The 17,899-nt window shown below is 36.0% G+C and overlaps 1 protein-coding gene across 1 annotated transcript; it reads left to right on the top strand.

Annotated features, from left to right (window-relative positions):
* The first annotated feature begins 397 nt into the window (after nt 1-397).
* On the top strand, nt 398-17,181 carry LOC129274260 (vesicle-trafficking protein SEC22a-like). The gene is made up of 6 exons (XM_064108597.1): nt 398-562; nt 9,837-10,047; nt 10,515-10,678; nt 11,057-11,287; nt 13,358-13,479; nt 13,857-17,181. The coding sequence occupies exons 2-6, from the start codon at nt 9,863-9,865 to the stop codon at nt 14,139-14,141; spliced, it is 987 nt and encodes a 328-aa protein (XP_063964667.1). The 5' UTR covers nt 398-562; nt 9,837-9,862; the 3' UTR covers nt 14,142-17,181.
* The last annotated feature ends 718 nt before the right edge of the window (nt 17,182-17,899 follow it).

Raw genomic sequence — 17,899 nt, 5'->3', positions numbered from 1 at the left:
GAAAAAAAATTACAGACAATTATAAGATAATATACTGCTACAGAGGCTTTGTAGTGAATAAAAAATACATATTTTTGGGAAGTATGTGGGAGACTTTTCCTTCTTCATTTTCTTCTTCTCCATGCACCTTCAAAAGGTCTTCAAGTTGCATTTCTACATTACAAATTATTAATTTTGCTTCTCAAAAGGGGGGGGGGCACGTCCCCTGATCAGTTGTGACTCGTCAGGGGGGGGGCAGGGGCACGTCCCCTGCATCAGTTGTGACTCGTCAGGGGGGGGGGCAGTCTGCCCCTCCCCCCTTAGGTACGCTAGTGCTTACTCTGCTTCTACTGTGTTTTTCTTCATCATCATGCGTCATCAACATTTTCTTCAAGATATGTCGGTGGACGTTGATGGCGCACTTATCCAAATTTAATCTGTTATGACGTGTTCAAATTTCCGGATGCAGACGACTTTTGCTTTCCAAATCCAAGCCAAGAAAGAAATTAGATATCCTCTTAAGTCCCAACTACTCAACAAGATTTCATATCCAAGCTTATGGATCCTTTGAATGTTCAAATAGGTATGATTGATTTCTTTGAACCATTCTTGAGTCCGTTCCTGACGCTTGACCTCTCCGTCGGATTCACACTGCATGTCCCATATGTTGGCATTGGTGTTAGTAGTCCGAGCGAGGTCGAGGAGGTGCGAGGCGGAGGCCGGTATATAATATAGTCACGTATAGACCTTATCGCAAATAGCGTCTGTCGCGTGAGGGCGTCTGTCATCGCAGAGGATCACGGGATGCGAAAGGGGGCAAACGCGGAATCGGCTTTCGGGAAGCCATACAACGCCATATTTTTTGTGTAGTGTCACTCAAAATCCAGGCTTTTTTTAAGTCTGATTTCTTCGTATTTAAATTATTTTGGATACTTGAATGTAGATTTATAGAACAATCTTTGTATCATGATTGCCCAGTGAAAGTATGAACTCAATACTCACCGTATTTTCGAAGTTTTCTGGGGCTAAACTTGGGAAGATTTTGTGGGAAAAGTGAGACGGTGATTGTGGGTCATTGCCGATCGTCTTTAGAAAAGAGCACGTCGATCGGTGATCCAAATTAGATAGCATATTTTTCCATTAAAGAATATTCATGAGAAACATAATGTAGACCATATATCTCCATATAAATTTAGCTAGCCAAGTTTTTTGTTATTTTTGGGGAAATATAGTCCTTTTTTTGCAAGTCGGGCTGTTTAGTTTGATCATACAATTTCTATATAGGGGGTGCACGAGACAAATCTAAAGCCAAAAATAAGCTAGTATATATATATATATATATATTTATATATACATAATAATAGGCCTATGACATGCAGAATACTATAAATCTGAATTTATTTAAATTTAAAACATTTTAAGTTTTAATAAAATTAAAAACATTTTATGATCCCGTATAGGCCCTATCCCTCAAACCTCTGTAATTTTATTTTGTCTGAAACTGGATATTTAATTCATATAAATGATATATATTCCATTCATCTGAAATAAATCTTATTTCAACATTTACATATTCAATTAATTTCATCGCATTCAGTCACTTCTCTTTCAGATCACCTTCCTCATTAAATTCTTTTTTCTTTTTTTTTTTGCTTATTTTTCTATCAATATACTTTCATCTATTCTCATTTTTTTGTTATATTTCATTTAATGTTGTAAATCGGATCAAAAATCAGATCGAAAATCGGATCGGCAGTTAAGCTTCTAAAATCGAAATCGAATCGAAAATCGAATCGGCGATGTTTAAAAACAAAGGAATACATCAAAATGTTGTTCGCGGTCGCGCGCATCTTCCTGACAAAGTCACAAAGACGAATGCATTGGAATGGAAGTCGCCAACATGCGCGATCGTTTGGAACATGTTTTAAAGCCAGGGGTTTTGAGGTGTTATTGCTTTAAAATAAACCGAGTGATTTTTATTAGAAAGATAAACGAAAGACGCATCTTCCGAGCAAAGGCGCATCTTCCGAGCAAAGGCGCAAAGGAAAATAAAATGAAAATATTTCTCATAGATCACAGGTTAATGAACGATCGGCGGGACATCTTTTAGAAGTATTTTTAGGTGCTAGCGATTTAGAATTATTGGAATGATCTCTTACGACGCATCATCTTAAAGTCGCAAGTGCAATTAAAATGAAGTAGACGACGCAAGCACGCACGATGATTTGAAATATGTTATTAAAATGTTTTGGGTAGCTAGCGTTTTCAAATCAATTTGAAGTTCACGGCGGGGTCCGCTATCACCACGAGGTTGAAGAGAAGATGTCTATCATCATAAAGGGGGTAAGAGAGTAGCGCAGTGAGCTCCGTCGGTAATACGACCTTTCAAAGTTCACGGCGGCATCCGCTATCACCACGAGATTGAAAATAAAATGTAAATCATCATAAACGATGTAAGAGAGTAACGCAATAAGCTCCGTCAATAGTACAGTCTTTAAAAGTTTCTGGCGGGGTCCGCTATCACCACGAGGTTGAAGAGAAGATTTATATCATTATAAACGATGTAAGAGAGTAGCGCAGTGAGCTCCGTCGGTAATACGACCTTTCAAAGTTCACGGCGGCTTCCGCTATCACCACGAGGTTGAAAATAAAATGAATATCATCATAAACGATGTAAGAGAGTAACGCAGTGAGCTCCGTCGGTAATACGACCTTTCAAAGTTCACGGCGGCATCCGCTATCACCACGAGATTGAAAATAAAATGTATATCATCATAAACGATGTAAGAGAGTAACGCAATGAGCTCCGTCGGTAATACGACCTTTCAAAGTTCACGGCGGCATCCGCGATCACCACGAGATTGAAAATAAAATGTATATCATCATAAACGATGTAAGAGAGTAACGCAATAAGCTCCGTCAGTAGCACGATCTTTAAAAGTTCACGGCGGGGTCCGCTATCACCACGAGGTTGAAAATAAAATGTAAATCATCATAAACGATGTAAGAGAGTAACACAATAAGCTCCGTCAGTAGCACGATCTTTAAAAGTTCACGGCGGGGTCCGCTATCACCACGAGGTTGAAAATAAAATGTAAATCATCATAAACACGACCTTTCAAAGTTCACGGCGGCATCCGCTATCACCACGAGGTTGAAAATAAAATGTATATCATCATAAACGATGTAAGAGAGTAACGCAATAAGCTCCGTCAGTAGCACGATCTTTCAAAGTTCACGGCGGCTTCCGCTATCACCACGAGGTTGAAAATAAAATGAATATCATCATAAACGATGTAAGAGAGTAACGCAATAAGCTCCGTCAGTAGCACGATCTTTAAAAGTTCACGGCGGGGTCCGCTATCACCACGAGGTTGAAAATAAAATGTAAATCATCATAAACGATGTAAGAGAGTAACGCAATGAGCTCCGTCAATAGTACGACCTTTCAAAGTTCACGGCGGCATCCGCTATCACCACGAGGTTGAAAATAAAATGTATATCATCATAAACGATGTAAGAGAGTAACGCAATAAGCTCCGTCAATAGTACAGTCTTTAAAAGTTTCTGGCGGGGTCCGCTATCACCACGAGGTTGAAGAGAAGATTTATATCATTATAAACGATGTAAGAGAGTAGCGCAGTGAGCTCCGTCGGTAATACGACCTTTCAAAGTTCACGGCGGCTTCCGCTATCACCACGAGGTTGAAAATAAAATGAATATCATCATAAACGATGTAAGAGAGCAACGCAATAAGCTCCGTCAATAGTACAGTCTTTAAAAGTTAATGGCGGGGTCCGCTATCACCACGAGGTTGAAGAGAAGATTTATATCCTTATAAAGGGGGTAAGAGAGTTGCGCAGTGAGCTCCGTCGGTAATACGACCTTTCAAAGTTCACGGCGGCATCCGCTATCACCACGAGGTTGAAAATAAAATGTATATAATCATAAACGATGTAAGAGAGTAACGCAGTGAGCTCCGTCGGTAATACGACCTTTCAAAGTTCACGGCGGCATCCGCTATCACCATGAGTTGGAAGAGAAGATATCTATCCCCTTAAACATTGCCATAGATAATACCGCGACTTTCTCCCTGAATAATGCGACCTCTAAATAGCTAGCACCTCAAAAACAATCTTGAAATATGTTCTGAGCGATCACGCACTGTAACCAGATCTACGCCGATTTTTTATTTTCGATTTTTTCCTTCAAGGGGCATGATCGAAGATCGGAAAGTGATTGCCGATTGTGGTGAAATCGAATGGAATCGGTTGCCGATTGCAAAATCGGTTACAAGCTTAATTTCATTCATTATTTTGTCTATGCATGCCACTTATAAAACTTCAGAATGTCCGACCACGATCCTGAATAATTTGCAATAATATTATGTAGCCTATCTGTGGAGAGAAAAAGAAAACACAGCTCGGTTTATAGGCCTACTCTGAATAAAATCATGATTGAGATAATTATTTATGAAACATGTATTCTTGACTATCGATTGATATTACAAAAATATAACACTAGAATAAAGTTATCAAATCTACTGCAGAGTTTGTTTTATTGATCATCATTTTATTATTACTTGGAATTCTGGGACCAGTTTCCTCCACTGCCTCGCCGACGTACCCCTGGGCCGAGAGTGCATGCCTGCTGTCCGTGCATACAATTCAAAGCACACAGCAGCTGCACAGCTCAAAATACGCACAGACAGTGCGCGAAAATGAAAGAAAATTGCACTTGTCTTCATAAAATCTGTGGTAATTCTTGCAGCTATAGACGGCACATATATCTCTGCCACCTATGATTAAGAAGAAAAGTAACGTTAGACTCTGGAACAAATATGACGAGGCGTTTACTGGAAGTTAGCAAAATGTTGGCTGCGGGCGTCGATCGTATTTTGATACACTATGGAAATCGTACACTTTATTGTCGGCTGCTTGCGCTCGCATGGTCGCATCCGGACAACAGCGGCGCTATTGCCCCCTTTGCGATCCCATGATCCTTTGCGTGAATCTATTTGCGATAAGGTCTATTGTATTGCCGGACACTATTATGATTCCGGACGCGCATATTACTGCGTTCGAAAACAATTTCGTACCGTAAGACTTCCGCAATTCAATTTCACAGAGCAATACATGGAACAGGATTGCAAACAAGGCGAAAAAATCAAACTTTTACCTTATTTATCTCTAAAATGACAGAAAATGCTTGAAATATCAAATAACATACATAGTTTTGCATTAACAATTGATATATTTTCTAACGGAAATATGGATCTGATCTGCCGAATTTCAATCTCGTCCGCTCCTATCGATCGAATGATGAGGTGTGGTGTATTGTGGGTGATCGTCGACGGCTAGTTCTCAAGGTACCCGTGCGCGAGGTTTACCGTGAGTATAGCCGTCGACGATCGGCAGCGCATCGATAGAACTTGATGAGCGTCACGATACGAACGAGCATAATATTGGAAAGTTCAATGAAACATGCAGCTAACAAGAAAAAATAAAATAAGTTATCAAACACGAATTTATTACCAACATCTGCTCAGAATCGATATAAAAACAGCAAACAAAAACTTAGAATTTACTCATGATATGATATAAGAAGAAAAAATCACACAAATTTGTTCTAACATCATTATAATCAAGAATATCTTTACCCGTCCGGCGCGCGTCCGGAATCATGATGTAATTTGTCACGCACGAAAATAACTGTTTTTCGTGGAGGGGTATGCGGCAAGTGCGATGCAAAGAAAATGGTTGGTAAATATAAAATAATTTTACCATATTCATAATTTTCAGAATATTTGGAATAGCAAGTGTGAATTTTTCTTGATTGTATTTCCTCTAGTTGTCATTTTTAAAGCACTGAAATAAAGGTGTCCGGCAATAGGATACACTGCCATACTATAGCGGTTAGCGGTATTATAAATTGGACTAACGTTAGATTTCTAGATCTAACCATAGTCTACAGGGCTCCACACTAACCCATTTTTTCTACTGGTCCAACCTATTCATGTCGGACCAGTAGATACCCAGTTTTTCTAATTTTTACTGGTCCGAACCTAAAATCTACTGGTCCCAAAAAATAATTAAAACATTAAAAAAAGGCGCAAGTTTATTTTTCTAGCCTTTCGTTCCCCCCCCCCCCAAAAAAAAAATAAAATGAAGGAATGAAGGACAAAAAGAAAGCAAGACAGAAACGAAGAAAGAAAGAAAAGAATAAAAGAAAGGAAGGAAGAAAAAAAGAAAAGGTAAAGAAAGGATAGATGTGAAGGAAGGAAAAAAAGAAAGAACTAAAGAAGGAAAGGAAGGAAGGAATAAAGAAGGAACAAAAATAAAGAAAGAAAGAAAGAAAGAAAGAAAAGAAAAAAAAATGAAGGAAAGAAACGAAGCAAGCAATACAGAAAGAAAGAACAAATCCAGTAAGTAGTATAGGAAAGAAAGAAGAAGCAATAAAAAAGAAAGGGTAAAAGGAGAGATGGAAAGAAGGTCAAAATAAAGAAAGAGAGGAAGGAAGGACTGAAAGAAGGAAGAAAGGAATTAAGGAAGAAATAAAGGAAAGGTAAAATGGTAGATAGAAGGAAAGAAATAAAGGAAGGGAAGGAAGAAGCAAGCAATATAAAAAAAAAAGAAAAGAATAGATGAAAGGAAGAAAAAAAGAAAGACTGAGAGACAAAGAAAGGAAGGAATGAAAGAATAAAGGAGAGAAAGGAAGCAAGCAGTCAAAAAAAGAAAGGAAAGATAAAAGGATAGATTTAACAAAGGGAAAAAGGAAAGAACAAGACATATATAAGAAAGGAAGGAATTAATGTAAGAAAGAGAGAAAGGGTTGGAAGAAGGAAGAAATAAAAAACAACAAGAAAGGGTAAATAAATGATGGATGGAAGGAAGAAAGAAACAAAGAAAGTAACAAAGAATGAAGGAAAGAAAAGGGTAAAAAGAAGGAAAGAAAGGAATGAGAGAAGAGATGAATATAGGATGGATGGACTCGAGAATTAAAGAAAGAAAAATATCAAAAAGAAAGAAAGGAAGGAAGGAAGAAAGAAAGAAAGGAAGAAAGAAAGAGAAAAAAGAAATAGAGAAAAATATTTTTAAAAGGAAAGAAAGAACAAAAAAATGAAAGAAAAGAGGGAAGAAACAAAGAAAGATTGAAAAGAAAGAAGGAAAGAAAGATAGGAAGAAAACAGAGGAAGAAAGCTAAAACTATCATCAAATAATTTATCAGTTTCTTTTTGGCTCAATTAAAATAACTACGAAAGAAAGTCAGAAACCAAGTGTATCAACACACACATAAATGCATATGTGGGGCTATTATGTATTCAGAAGATATCACCCGAAACCCGATCTGTTTGAACCAAAACAGAAGTGAAAATTTCTCCTTTTACTGCTTACAAATGACAGTTACTCCAATTTTTAGGAAATATGGACATTATAAGAGCCTTTCATGAGTATGAACCGTGAATTTTTACAGTTCTGTGAGAGATTTCTGCCAGAGTTTAGCCAAGCTTCGTTCACGCAGCCAGTAGAGAATTTACCACGTGGGTTGTGTGGCTGGCTACATGTACACTGTATGCTACTCTAGTGTGTGTATTCTGTGTGTGAATGACAGAATTTAACGGGGGGAAATAGTTTGCAGTGAATTTGACAATTTCTGGAAAAGTTATTGGCCCAACAGTGGATTTTATTAGTGGTCATGTCGGACCCTAAAATCTTGCTATTTTTGGAAAAATTACTGGCCCGAAAATGATATTTTTTACTGGTCATGTCGGACCAGTAAATCTTCCTATTTCTGAAAATCTACTGGCCCGACAGCGATTTTTACCGGTCTGGGACCGTCGGACCGCCGCTAGTGTCGAGCCCTGCCATAGAGCACTCATTCAATGAACAAGGTTATGATATAACCTTGATTTGTTCTCGGTTATATCTCCATGACCATGTGTGGTAAAATAAGGCCCGCCTAAAGTAGGGTGTCTGGAGAAAAAAATTATTTTTCTTATTTCAAGAAAATATCACATTTTCTTTTTGAATTTGAAGAGAAATGACCTTCAGACTGACAGAAATGTAACATTTTTGAAAAAAAATCCAATTATTGGCTGCAAAAAAGAAGAATGAAATTGGGTAAATTTTCAGCATTTCTCTGCCATAGACTGTGTAGTTAAGAAATGGACACACACAAATCCAAATTTTTAGCTTCCGAGAGCTGTTATAAATTTATTATTAATGCCAAAAACTTGTCCATAAAGAGTCCAATAGGAATTTCTATGCTCTATCTGATGGTATGATTTTTATAAAGATTTGGAAACCAGATCATAATGAAAAATTGCGACAAAGTGAAAAAAATTGTGCAAAACATAAATTTCATTTTCCCATAGAAAACGCATGGAGAAATGGCAATTTCAACACATACAAAAATAAGGGTTTGCAATTTATCTCTAAATCCTTAAAATGATCATATAAACTTGTCCTTACTGTCAGAAGAAGCCCCTGAATTTTCTCTTTCCATACATGCCAAACACAAGTTAATAATCAATTCAGATCACATTTTTCTAGTAGCCTGAACTTCCCCCAAAAAATGTGCCATATTTTCCCCTAAATTAGCCTGTTTTATGCTGACACTTTTCAGTGTGGCTTCAGACACCCTACCTAAAGCACCCAAGGGTTCATTAGACATTACATGCCGCCGCGCACAGAAAATTCAAGCAATAGAAGTCGTGTGTTGTGGACCCAAGAAGTGAGATCCCAACACGCGCGACCCACTAGTTAGAAATCCACTGCCAAACGCGGTTCGTGGTGCGAGGTTAGTATACTAATACTAACCTCGCAATACGTGTGAGTGGCCTAAAGGCTAGCCTAAGGCAAGCCAAGCCACTCATGGGTTCATTACATGCCGCCGCGCACAGAAAAATCAAGCCATAGAAGTCGTGTGTTGTGGACCCAAGAAATGAGATCCCAGCACGCGCGACCCACTAGTTAGAAATCCACTGCCAAACGCGGTTCGTGGTGCGAGGTTAGTATACTAATACTAACCTCGCAATACGTGTGAGTGAGCCAAGCCCAAGCCAGGGTGGCAATGATATGTTTGGCTTATTTTCTCTTTTTCTTTGGGACAAATGCTTGATTTTTTTACACTGACAGTTTCCATTACACCTATTCGTCATACAACTTGGCCCTTAAGTAAATTTGATTCTTTAAATTATTTTTTCTTAATTAAAAATAGAGATTAAAAAAATGAAAATTTTCTTGCCATATTACTTTCCACCAATAGAGGGCGTACACAAAAATATGCCCCAAATTCAAGTTTTTGAGCACTCTAGTGAATACAAAAATTATTCCCAAGTTACTAATGAAAAATAAATTGCAACTTTAAAAACAATCAAAACTAATATTCTTACTTTACACAAAGTTTCACTTCTTTTCCATGCTTCTATCAGTCTCAAAATTGGTGATTTAGAGCCAACATGAAGTTCCTCACACATATAAATAATTCGCTGCCAATTTCAAAACATCGCATGCGCGAGGGTCCGAGCTCGGACCGGACCCGGTACCTTGTGCATATCGCATCTGCATGCGATGTTTTGAAATCAGCAGCGAATTATTTATATATGTGAGGAACTTTCACCCCCGAGATTTCTACTTTCCTTCTAAAAGATCTAGCCCTAAATCATGTACATGGGATACAACTTCATTTCCGACATTTCTACGATCTTGATTTCATATTTAAACAAGAATTCATTTAAAAAAAACAAGAAAAATGTTATAAAAAGACAGGAAGAACTTGCCACCGTGTTTACGACGTAAACACAGTGGCACTAATAACACTAACCCTAACCATTTTTCTTCTTTTTCCCTTTGCAGCCTAGGTTTAACTTAGAGCAGCCATCATGAGTGGCAACATTCTGTTTGCCATGATTACTCGTCTTCGGGATGGTTTGCCGTTGTCGGCGACCACGGATCACGACCCAAGTCAGAGGGTTCTAGAAAGCAAGAAATATGCCAAGATTCTTTCCAAGAAAGCCTCTCAATTTCCAGACAGATGCTCCATGTTCACGGGTAGTCATTGGTTATAGTAAGTATAAAAATATTTCTTTCATCCTTTTGACCACTTTCTCAAAGAAAAAAAAAGAGGGAGGCTTCTTCTTTCATGTCCATAAATCATCTACACAGATCAGGTGATTAGCAATGATATGGTGTATTGCGATGGGTAATAGATGAACTTTTAACTTCTTGAATGCAGTGATAGTAACACAAGTAACACAGTTCGCTCTTCTAAAACACACCACAACAGTTACCTAAATATACAAACGCTTGCCTTTGTGATTATCCAATGGTTAAACTCTGTCAGTTTTATTTTTAGCATCCCTAACAGTTGTAATTCTGAATACCTTATTCAATCCATACAATTGAATGCCCCCAGACTTCATGAAAACTCATTCTGATACGCCATAAGTTAACAGCGTTCCAAATTCGCATTAGAAATGAAATTTCTACTGCAATCAAGCATTATATTCTTCACTTTTACCTTTACTTTTGCAGCTTTATTTCTTCTCTTGGTGTTTGTTTCATCATGATGTGTGAAGAGAGCTACTCTAGTGTCCTCGCATTCTGCTTCCTTGATGAACTCCAGAGGGAGTTTATATCACTCTACGAAAATAAGAAGGTCGACAATGCCATCAGACCGTATGCGCTTATTGATTTTGGTAAGTTATTTTGAGAGGGCAGGTGTTTGGATCATGTTAAGATTATTTAATTTCATACTTTATTAAAAGGATAAGAATTTTTACATGAAGGTATATTAGAAATTTCATATGATGATAACCTGTTGAATAGGGAATTGGGACCATTCACTTACTATAGACAACTCATTGGAGCTATTTCCATTGACCCCCCCCCCCCTCGCCCCTCAAAATTAAGTCAGATGTATACAATATTTTTTTTTTCATTCAAGATGGCATCAAAGTTCTCATGATTCTATGATAGGAAATGCACTTGATGTTAAGACTCATTTGAGCAAATTTCATATTTTCTCAAAATTACTTAAGTTATCTAACAAAGTTTAATTGTTTTTTTCATTCAAGATCGTGTCATACAAAAGACAAAGCAGAGATATAACAATGCCATGACACTAAACGCCAGACAGAAGTATTCCGACATGACCTTAGAGGTCAAACTCCGTCCACCCTATAGAATCAGCATTGATGATATTGAATCAACGGGAAGAAGAAACATCAATGGAATAAGTCCTCATCATATTCCGAGCTGGCAAGCTGTTAATGTCAGCAATAACGGGGATCTTCCAAAACCAGCAAGTACGAGCAATCTATTTACATGTATTATTCAATATTCATACATTGCAACAAAGTCAACCATACATGTACAGTTGAGGCCAAAAGTTTACATACACCCATGGAATTCAGTGAAATTTGTTCGCTTGCCAAACATCGTACAATTTACTATATCTTCAGAAATATAAATACTACCATGACGAATTTGGTATCAAATGAAAGAAGAGCATATTAAGCTCTTTCACATGATTGGGATGTCGTTGGGATTAAAGTATATTTCAGGCGAAATTTTCTTTGAAGGAAAAAATTGATATTCATGCCAAATGTATTCTATTGTTTGTTATTATATTTTCAAACATCGTTTCATAGAAATATATAAATTCAAATCTATGATTCATATTACATTTTCTATCATGATACGTCACCACTGAACAAACAATTGTAATCTGAAATGTTTGTGTTGAGAAGTAACAAGCACAAATATGAAAAAAAAAAAAAAAAAATTATTTTTGATTTGTCTAAAATATGAAGATTCTTGGGGAAAAATGACACCTAAATAATTTTCAGCTCCTGATGACAAATTGATGTGATGAAGGGGCATGACATACTCATTTGTTTGATATCAAATTCGTCATGATAGCACAAATATTTCATAAGATACAGTAAATTTTATGATGTTTGGCAAGTGTCAACTTTTGTTTGAATTTCCTGGGTGTATGTAAACTTCTTGCCTCAACTGTACATGTACAATAATATCTGACTGCCCATCTCAAACCCCACAGAGAGGTAACTGAAATTGATTTTTTAATTGATTGAGTGACTGATTTATAAAAAAATAATCGATCAATTTATTTTTTTAATTAACGATTGACCTGAAGGCACTTCATATATATCCATTTAAAACAATATGTGAAATACCACATAAAGATGTAACTGGTAAAATACTCCCCCCCCCCCAATTTGTTTTAAAATAATAATTTACAGTATAACAAGATATAATAGCAATTTCTGGATGCAGGGACAAGCAAATGCCACAAGGGCTTAATCCCCTGAATGAGATACATATTATACTTAACAAGGCTAAAGAATAGACAAAAAGGATCCTTTACACTCACTTGGCTATTTCCATTCTACCTTATGATCAAAGACCCGACCGGAATCACATGTGTGCAATAAATGAACAAAACCTGCATGATGGTAGAAATGATGTACATATTATATACTGGGTCACACAGCTCAATGTCACTATATATTTCATGAAAAAAGATCAACCCCCCCCCTACTTGAAGAGAGATGCAGGAACAAAGGTGGTTTCACCCAAGGCCACACAGCAAATTTGCTTTATAGATCTTTCCTTTACATAGTAATGTAAAATGCATGCCTTATATTTGGTTTCTTTCACTGTGTACATAATATTTCTGACATTTGATACCATGTGTGTTTTGGAATCACTCGATAAATAGGGATATTAAATTTGATTGCATGTTCAGCAGTAAAAAACAAAATAATGAAATTACAATGAGAACCCAAATTGCTTTCTCACATCACCTTTTAATCAGTATGCATGATGGTTGCATTTGAAACTATCAATTTGAACAGCTGGTTGGGATGCATTGTTTCAATAAAATAATAAACCATCACCCTCGGTATCAATATTTACACTTGAATAAATTGAGAAATGAAATGTATGCTGGTAGGAGATATACATGTAGATGTATGTTAGTTCTTGATAGTATTCAAATAAAAAATAATGAATTTTCAGATGAGCATCAGTTATTCATCGAGCACACGTTGCAGGATTGGCATGCATATAATATGTGTATAATCCCATTTGAATAATACAGGATTTACAGATTGAATCAGTAAGTTTTAATTATCTTTGTTCTGCTTAATAATTATTGTGTATTTTCTTTTTTATTGCTATAATCTTGGTGCTTTTGTTTAAACTTTGTAATTAATGACATTTGGCTTGTAAATATTTGTTATTTATCCCTTAAAAAATACGCATGTACATTCAAGAATAACACATCTGCAGCCCTTTTGGAATACCTTTTTCTATGCTATTACTGTCAATTTTGTGATAATTTTGCTCAGATTTCCGGAGACCTTTTTCAAGACTTGACTGGATGGCTAAGCTTCTCGTCTTCCTTTCCGTGTTATGCGGGACTTTAAATCTTGCTAGGATAATGGCTGTTTTAACATTTGGTACTTCACCGGTAAGTATAATGCCTAATGATAATCAATTTCCATGTAACAAAATGTGGATGATCAGGGAGGGGTACTGCTTCCAATGAGGAATGACACATACATGCGTGTACATGCACTCCTTTGGAAATTAAATGAGAATGTTTTGCAAGTCTTTCTGTCCGTGTTTCATTTCGCTCATCCGCATTTTGAGATGAAAATGCAGTTCAAAGCTATCCTACACATGTATTGAGAGACTCTCTTGATCTTTAGGGTCACATCTGTCTGAGTATATCTTATTAACCTATTGCCTCTTAAAACCAGAATGTCCCTGTACAGAGCCTGTTGGAATTTGCAGAATTGAGTATTAAATGGGTTAATGAATTTTTTTTCTTTTGTAACCTTACAGTATGAACCAGATGAAAAGACTATTGTGCTCCAAGCAATGGCACTCCTGGTCTTCTCCGCTCTCCTCAACTACTACCAATCTTTTAAACTCTGGACGTCACTGGGTCAGAGGTCATTGCGTCAGCTCCTGGCTTGCGTCTTAGTCATCGTGTGCAATTATTCCCTTTATAAACTCTACTGGCGATTCCTTTTAACGTCCAGTTTCCATTCGTTAGTAGCTGTTCTGGTGGCGTGGAAAATGAGAGCCGGATCGGGAGATTTCAAGTTGCCAAACTACACAGTTTAGCTCTTCGTATTGTCAGAGTTGAGCCTTGCATGGGTCCTTCCTTATCATGTGTTTCACCAAGAGTTAGTCAACATAGAGTCACTCATCTTTCCAGTTGTGGCCAGTACGTAGTGATCAATGAGATTTTGCGCCAATTTGCACATTGGCGGTAGTACTTATATCCTTTTGTGAAACACCCTAGGTGCGCTTTTTATAAGTGTTGCATGCTGTCCATATGAAACTAGTTAATTATTGTAAAAAGTTGTTTGGTGCAGTCATAGGAAAGAGTTTTGTTGTTGTTTTTGATAGAAAATGTCATTTCATGGAATTTACATTGGTATATGTGTCAAAACAGTATCAAAACTTTTGCAATTTACAACTTTGTATTCTTTTATGGGTATTAAAAAGTGTTCAGAAATAGGTTTTCTGCTTTTTATTTATTCCAATGTGATGTCAGGATAGAATATCATTTGAAATTTTCCCTTTAAATCTTTTCTTTAAGTTGAAGAATTTTCACAATGAATTAAAAATCTGAATCAGGCCCTACCCTGTCTCTTTTTTGGTAATAATCCTCTCAAAGTTGTATAAAAAGACATGCATAACATTTCAGCATTCATTGACAGATTTAGAAGGAATAGAGAAGGGGAAGTACACAGGTGCGAGCCAGTTAAAGAGATTGAGAGGTATAGAGAAAGGGAGAAGATGAAGAAAGAGTTTTTATTACAAATATACATTTTTAGGTAAAATGTATTAAAGACATCTCACTTGAACCACAATTCTTTTATCAGTAATGTAAATATATCCATGTATATGTGGTATTGACTTGTGATATAAGCTTCAAAAGGAATTGTCACATGTTTGCAGCTGATGAATATAATTTGTTCAAAATCAAGTACAGTTAAAGTCGGCATAAGGTGATCTTATGTAAGTCAAATTATCAGCTTTATTGGAGCAAAGTTTCAGACCCGAACATACAAACCATGCATTATTTACATCGTTTATAACATAATTTTTTTTCTAAGTTAAACATATTTCTGAACTAAAGCAGATTCACCTCCTTTTTTTTAATGATAAGAAGGAGACATATTAAAAAAAAAGATGGAAAAAAAAGTGTTTTTTTTTTGTAGGCATTGCAAAAGTTATATAATATTGTGATTATTAGCATGCATAGGCCTACATCTGCCTGAAATATGTTCTGTAAAAATACAAAAACAAAGATATCTCATGAATTGGTCTTTGACTTTCAAGCCAGATATGAATTGTTATGGTATCTTCAAATTATTTTATTTTGCTATATTACCAGGTAGTTTGGATGTTGCAACATGCAATAGGCTTATTCACTGAATAGTGATTGCTAATGAACTTTCATTTTTGTTCATTTTTTTTTTTCAATTTTTCAATAAATATTTCAATTGGTATTTTATGCATTTCCTACATGTATGTACAGTATAGACAAAATTGATTGGTCACAAATATTGTATACTTAATTTTCAGATTGTTTCATATTGGTATCAGCCAATCCCAATCATAGGAATTTTTACTCCTACGTCACAAATAACTTACCAGTATGTAGATACCAGCTGCCCCCACAAAAACTTCCTGCCCTTTCCCTTATTGGGTATGCATATATGTACGAAAATTTGTATGCCAAATCCTACAGATACTGTTGGGTTCAAAATAATGGCAAAATCTCTCTCTTTTTTTTAATCTGAGGGTTTTATATCCAATATTTGAAAATGATAATGCTGATTTGAATGATGGAAGGGGGTTTGTGCTTCATCTGGCCATTAAATTGATTTTTTAAAAGAAAATAATTCCTACATTCCTAATCCGTGTTATATACATCTAGACCGACTGACCGAGTAGACAGAATTTCTACAGTATTTTAATTCAAGAGAAAGATCCCATTCTGATGTGTAATGTTGACAAGTACAATGTGTAAAAGTGGAACATGGCATAAACATATTTGATGTGACATTGAATATCTCTTGGTATACAGTGCGTCCCACAATAAAGGAAACCCATCTTTGGAGTGAGATATCTCAAATTGAGTTTTTATGATGTAAAATGAAAGATCGTAAATCATTTGGGAATGTTAAAGAAATAACTGGGAATCCGGTTTCCTTTTTTGTGGGACGCACTACATAATGTGGAAATGATAAAGTTGGTCACAAAGAGTGATTTCTTAATATTTAAAAAAATCATATGAAATTTGATAATAATTTATTGAAACATGGTCACACGATATCAGGCATTAGCCATAATGATACTGTGTATTATTTGCTTTTTCAGTGAGAAATGTTAAAGTTATTGATACTTGATTGGTTAAACAAAGCCCACCATTAATATACCTTGAATAAAAACAAGAATGGCATGTTGTTTCAATGATACTGGAGCTGTATTGGACACTCATATTTTTCTTTCTAACCAACCTGTATGTTGCTAATATGAACCTACCAACTGTTGCATGCAAAACAAAATTGCATGCAAAATTAGTGGCTTTTTAATAACCAACAGTTGGTCAGTGTATAGTTTAACCAACTTTGGGATTGGTAGGTTACGACAAAAATATGAGAGCACTTTCTTTTGAAAGGCTCTTTGTAAAATCCTGTCATTATTCCTCATTGTCATTTTTTTAATAGACGAGACCTAATGATGAAAGTTCTGTGGTTTCTTTTAAAAGGGCATGGTGGCTTAGTGGTAGAGTACCTGCCGCGTGAATGATAGGTCGTGGGTTCAATCCCTTGCGGAGTCATACCAAAGACTTGTGAAATGGGATCTTCTGCCCACTAATAAGGTGCCCTGCATTTTACAATGGAGTATGGTGGTAATAATAACATAATGCTATGCATGGCTTATTGGAAGATTAGCTAATTGGGTATTTATTAATTTCGTTATAATTCATCAGCAGTTTAAAAAAAACAGCCCCATAGTATAGTGATTGATTTATTTCAGTTGAGTATTATATTCTTAGATATATAATAAAATGGAATAATTGTATAGATGTTCTATTATGAAATGATTTTATCTTTTGATAAAATAAAGGCTGAAAAAGCAACTCAAGAACAGTTTCTGTGAAATTCTTGATCGTGTAGCTTATAAGTATAACTATGTTTTATTTGATGTTTGTGATATTTTCAAGTCAAAATTTACATCGTCAGATTTTTATGTAGAATGTGATATGATTTGGAATTGCTGATTTAATTTACATCTGGGACCCATTTAATAAAACTTGTTATAATAACAAATTTGTAACTAGAATTTTAATTCGTCATGAGGACGAATTAGGTGATCTGTCTCTGATTCTCATAATCATGAATACAATCACCATGTTAGGATTATCATGATGAAAACTGAACTGTTATTACTAAAAAGAACATGTTGAATACTCTTGAAAAGAGGGAAATTGAGAAGTTATGTGAAATAGGTGTAGGCGATACACATGGTACATGTTATATTAAACGAGTTTTAAACTATTTTATTGTGCAATATTTTAACTTATATACCTTGCAATGGTCATAAAGGACCATTTGTGAAATGTTGAAAAGAAACAAAAAATTATCATGTTCACCCCTGGGCTCGAACCCTGGACCCTAAGGACGCAAGTCTGATGCCTTACCAATTGAGGTACACTATTTCCCATAGACCTTACACATAAGCAAATTAAGAGGATCTCAAATCCAATTTTGCAAGAGAAATACGGGCATGATCCCGGCATCTGATTGGAAAATGGAGACCACATTTGCAATAGCTTAGAATCTCAGCTACAACATACTCCA

Source organism: Lytechinus pictus, chromosome 13 (genome assembly GCF_037042905.1).
Source record: "Lytechinus pictus isolate F3 Inbred chromosome 13, Lp3.0, whole genome shotgun sequence".
In the NCBI taxonomy this organism is placed as follows: Eukaryota; Metazoa; Echinodermata; class Echinoidea; order Temnopleuroida; family Toxopneustidae; genus Lytechinus; species Lytechinus pictus.
Note: the sequence above shows the minus strand (reverse complement) of the source record. Positions and strands in the feature narration are given on the sequence as shown.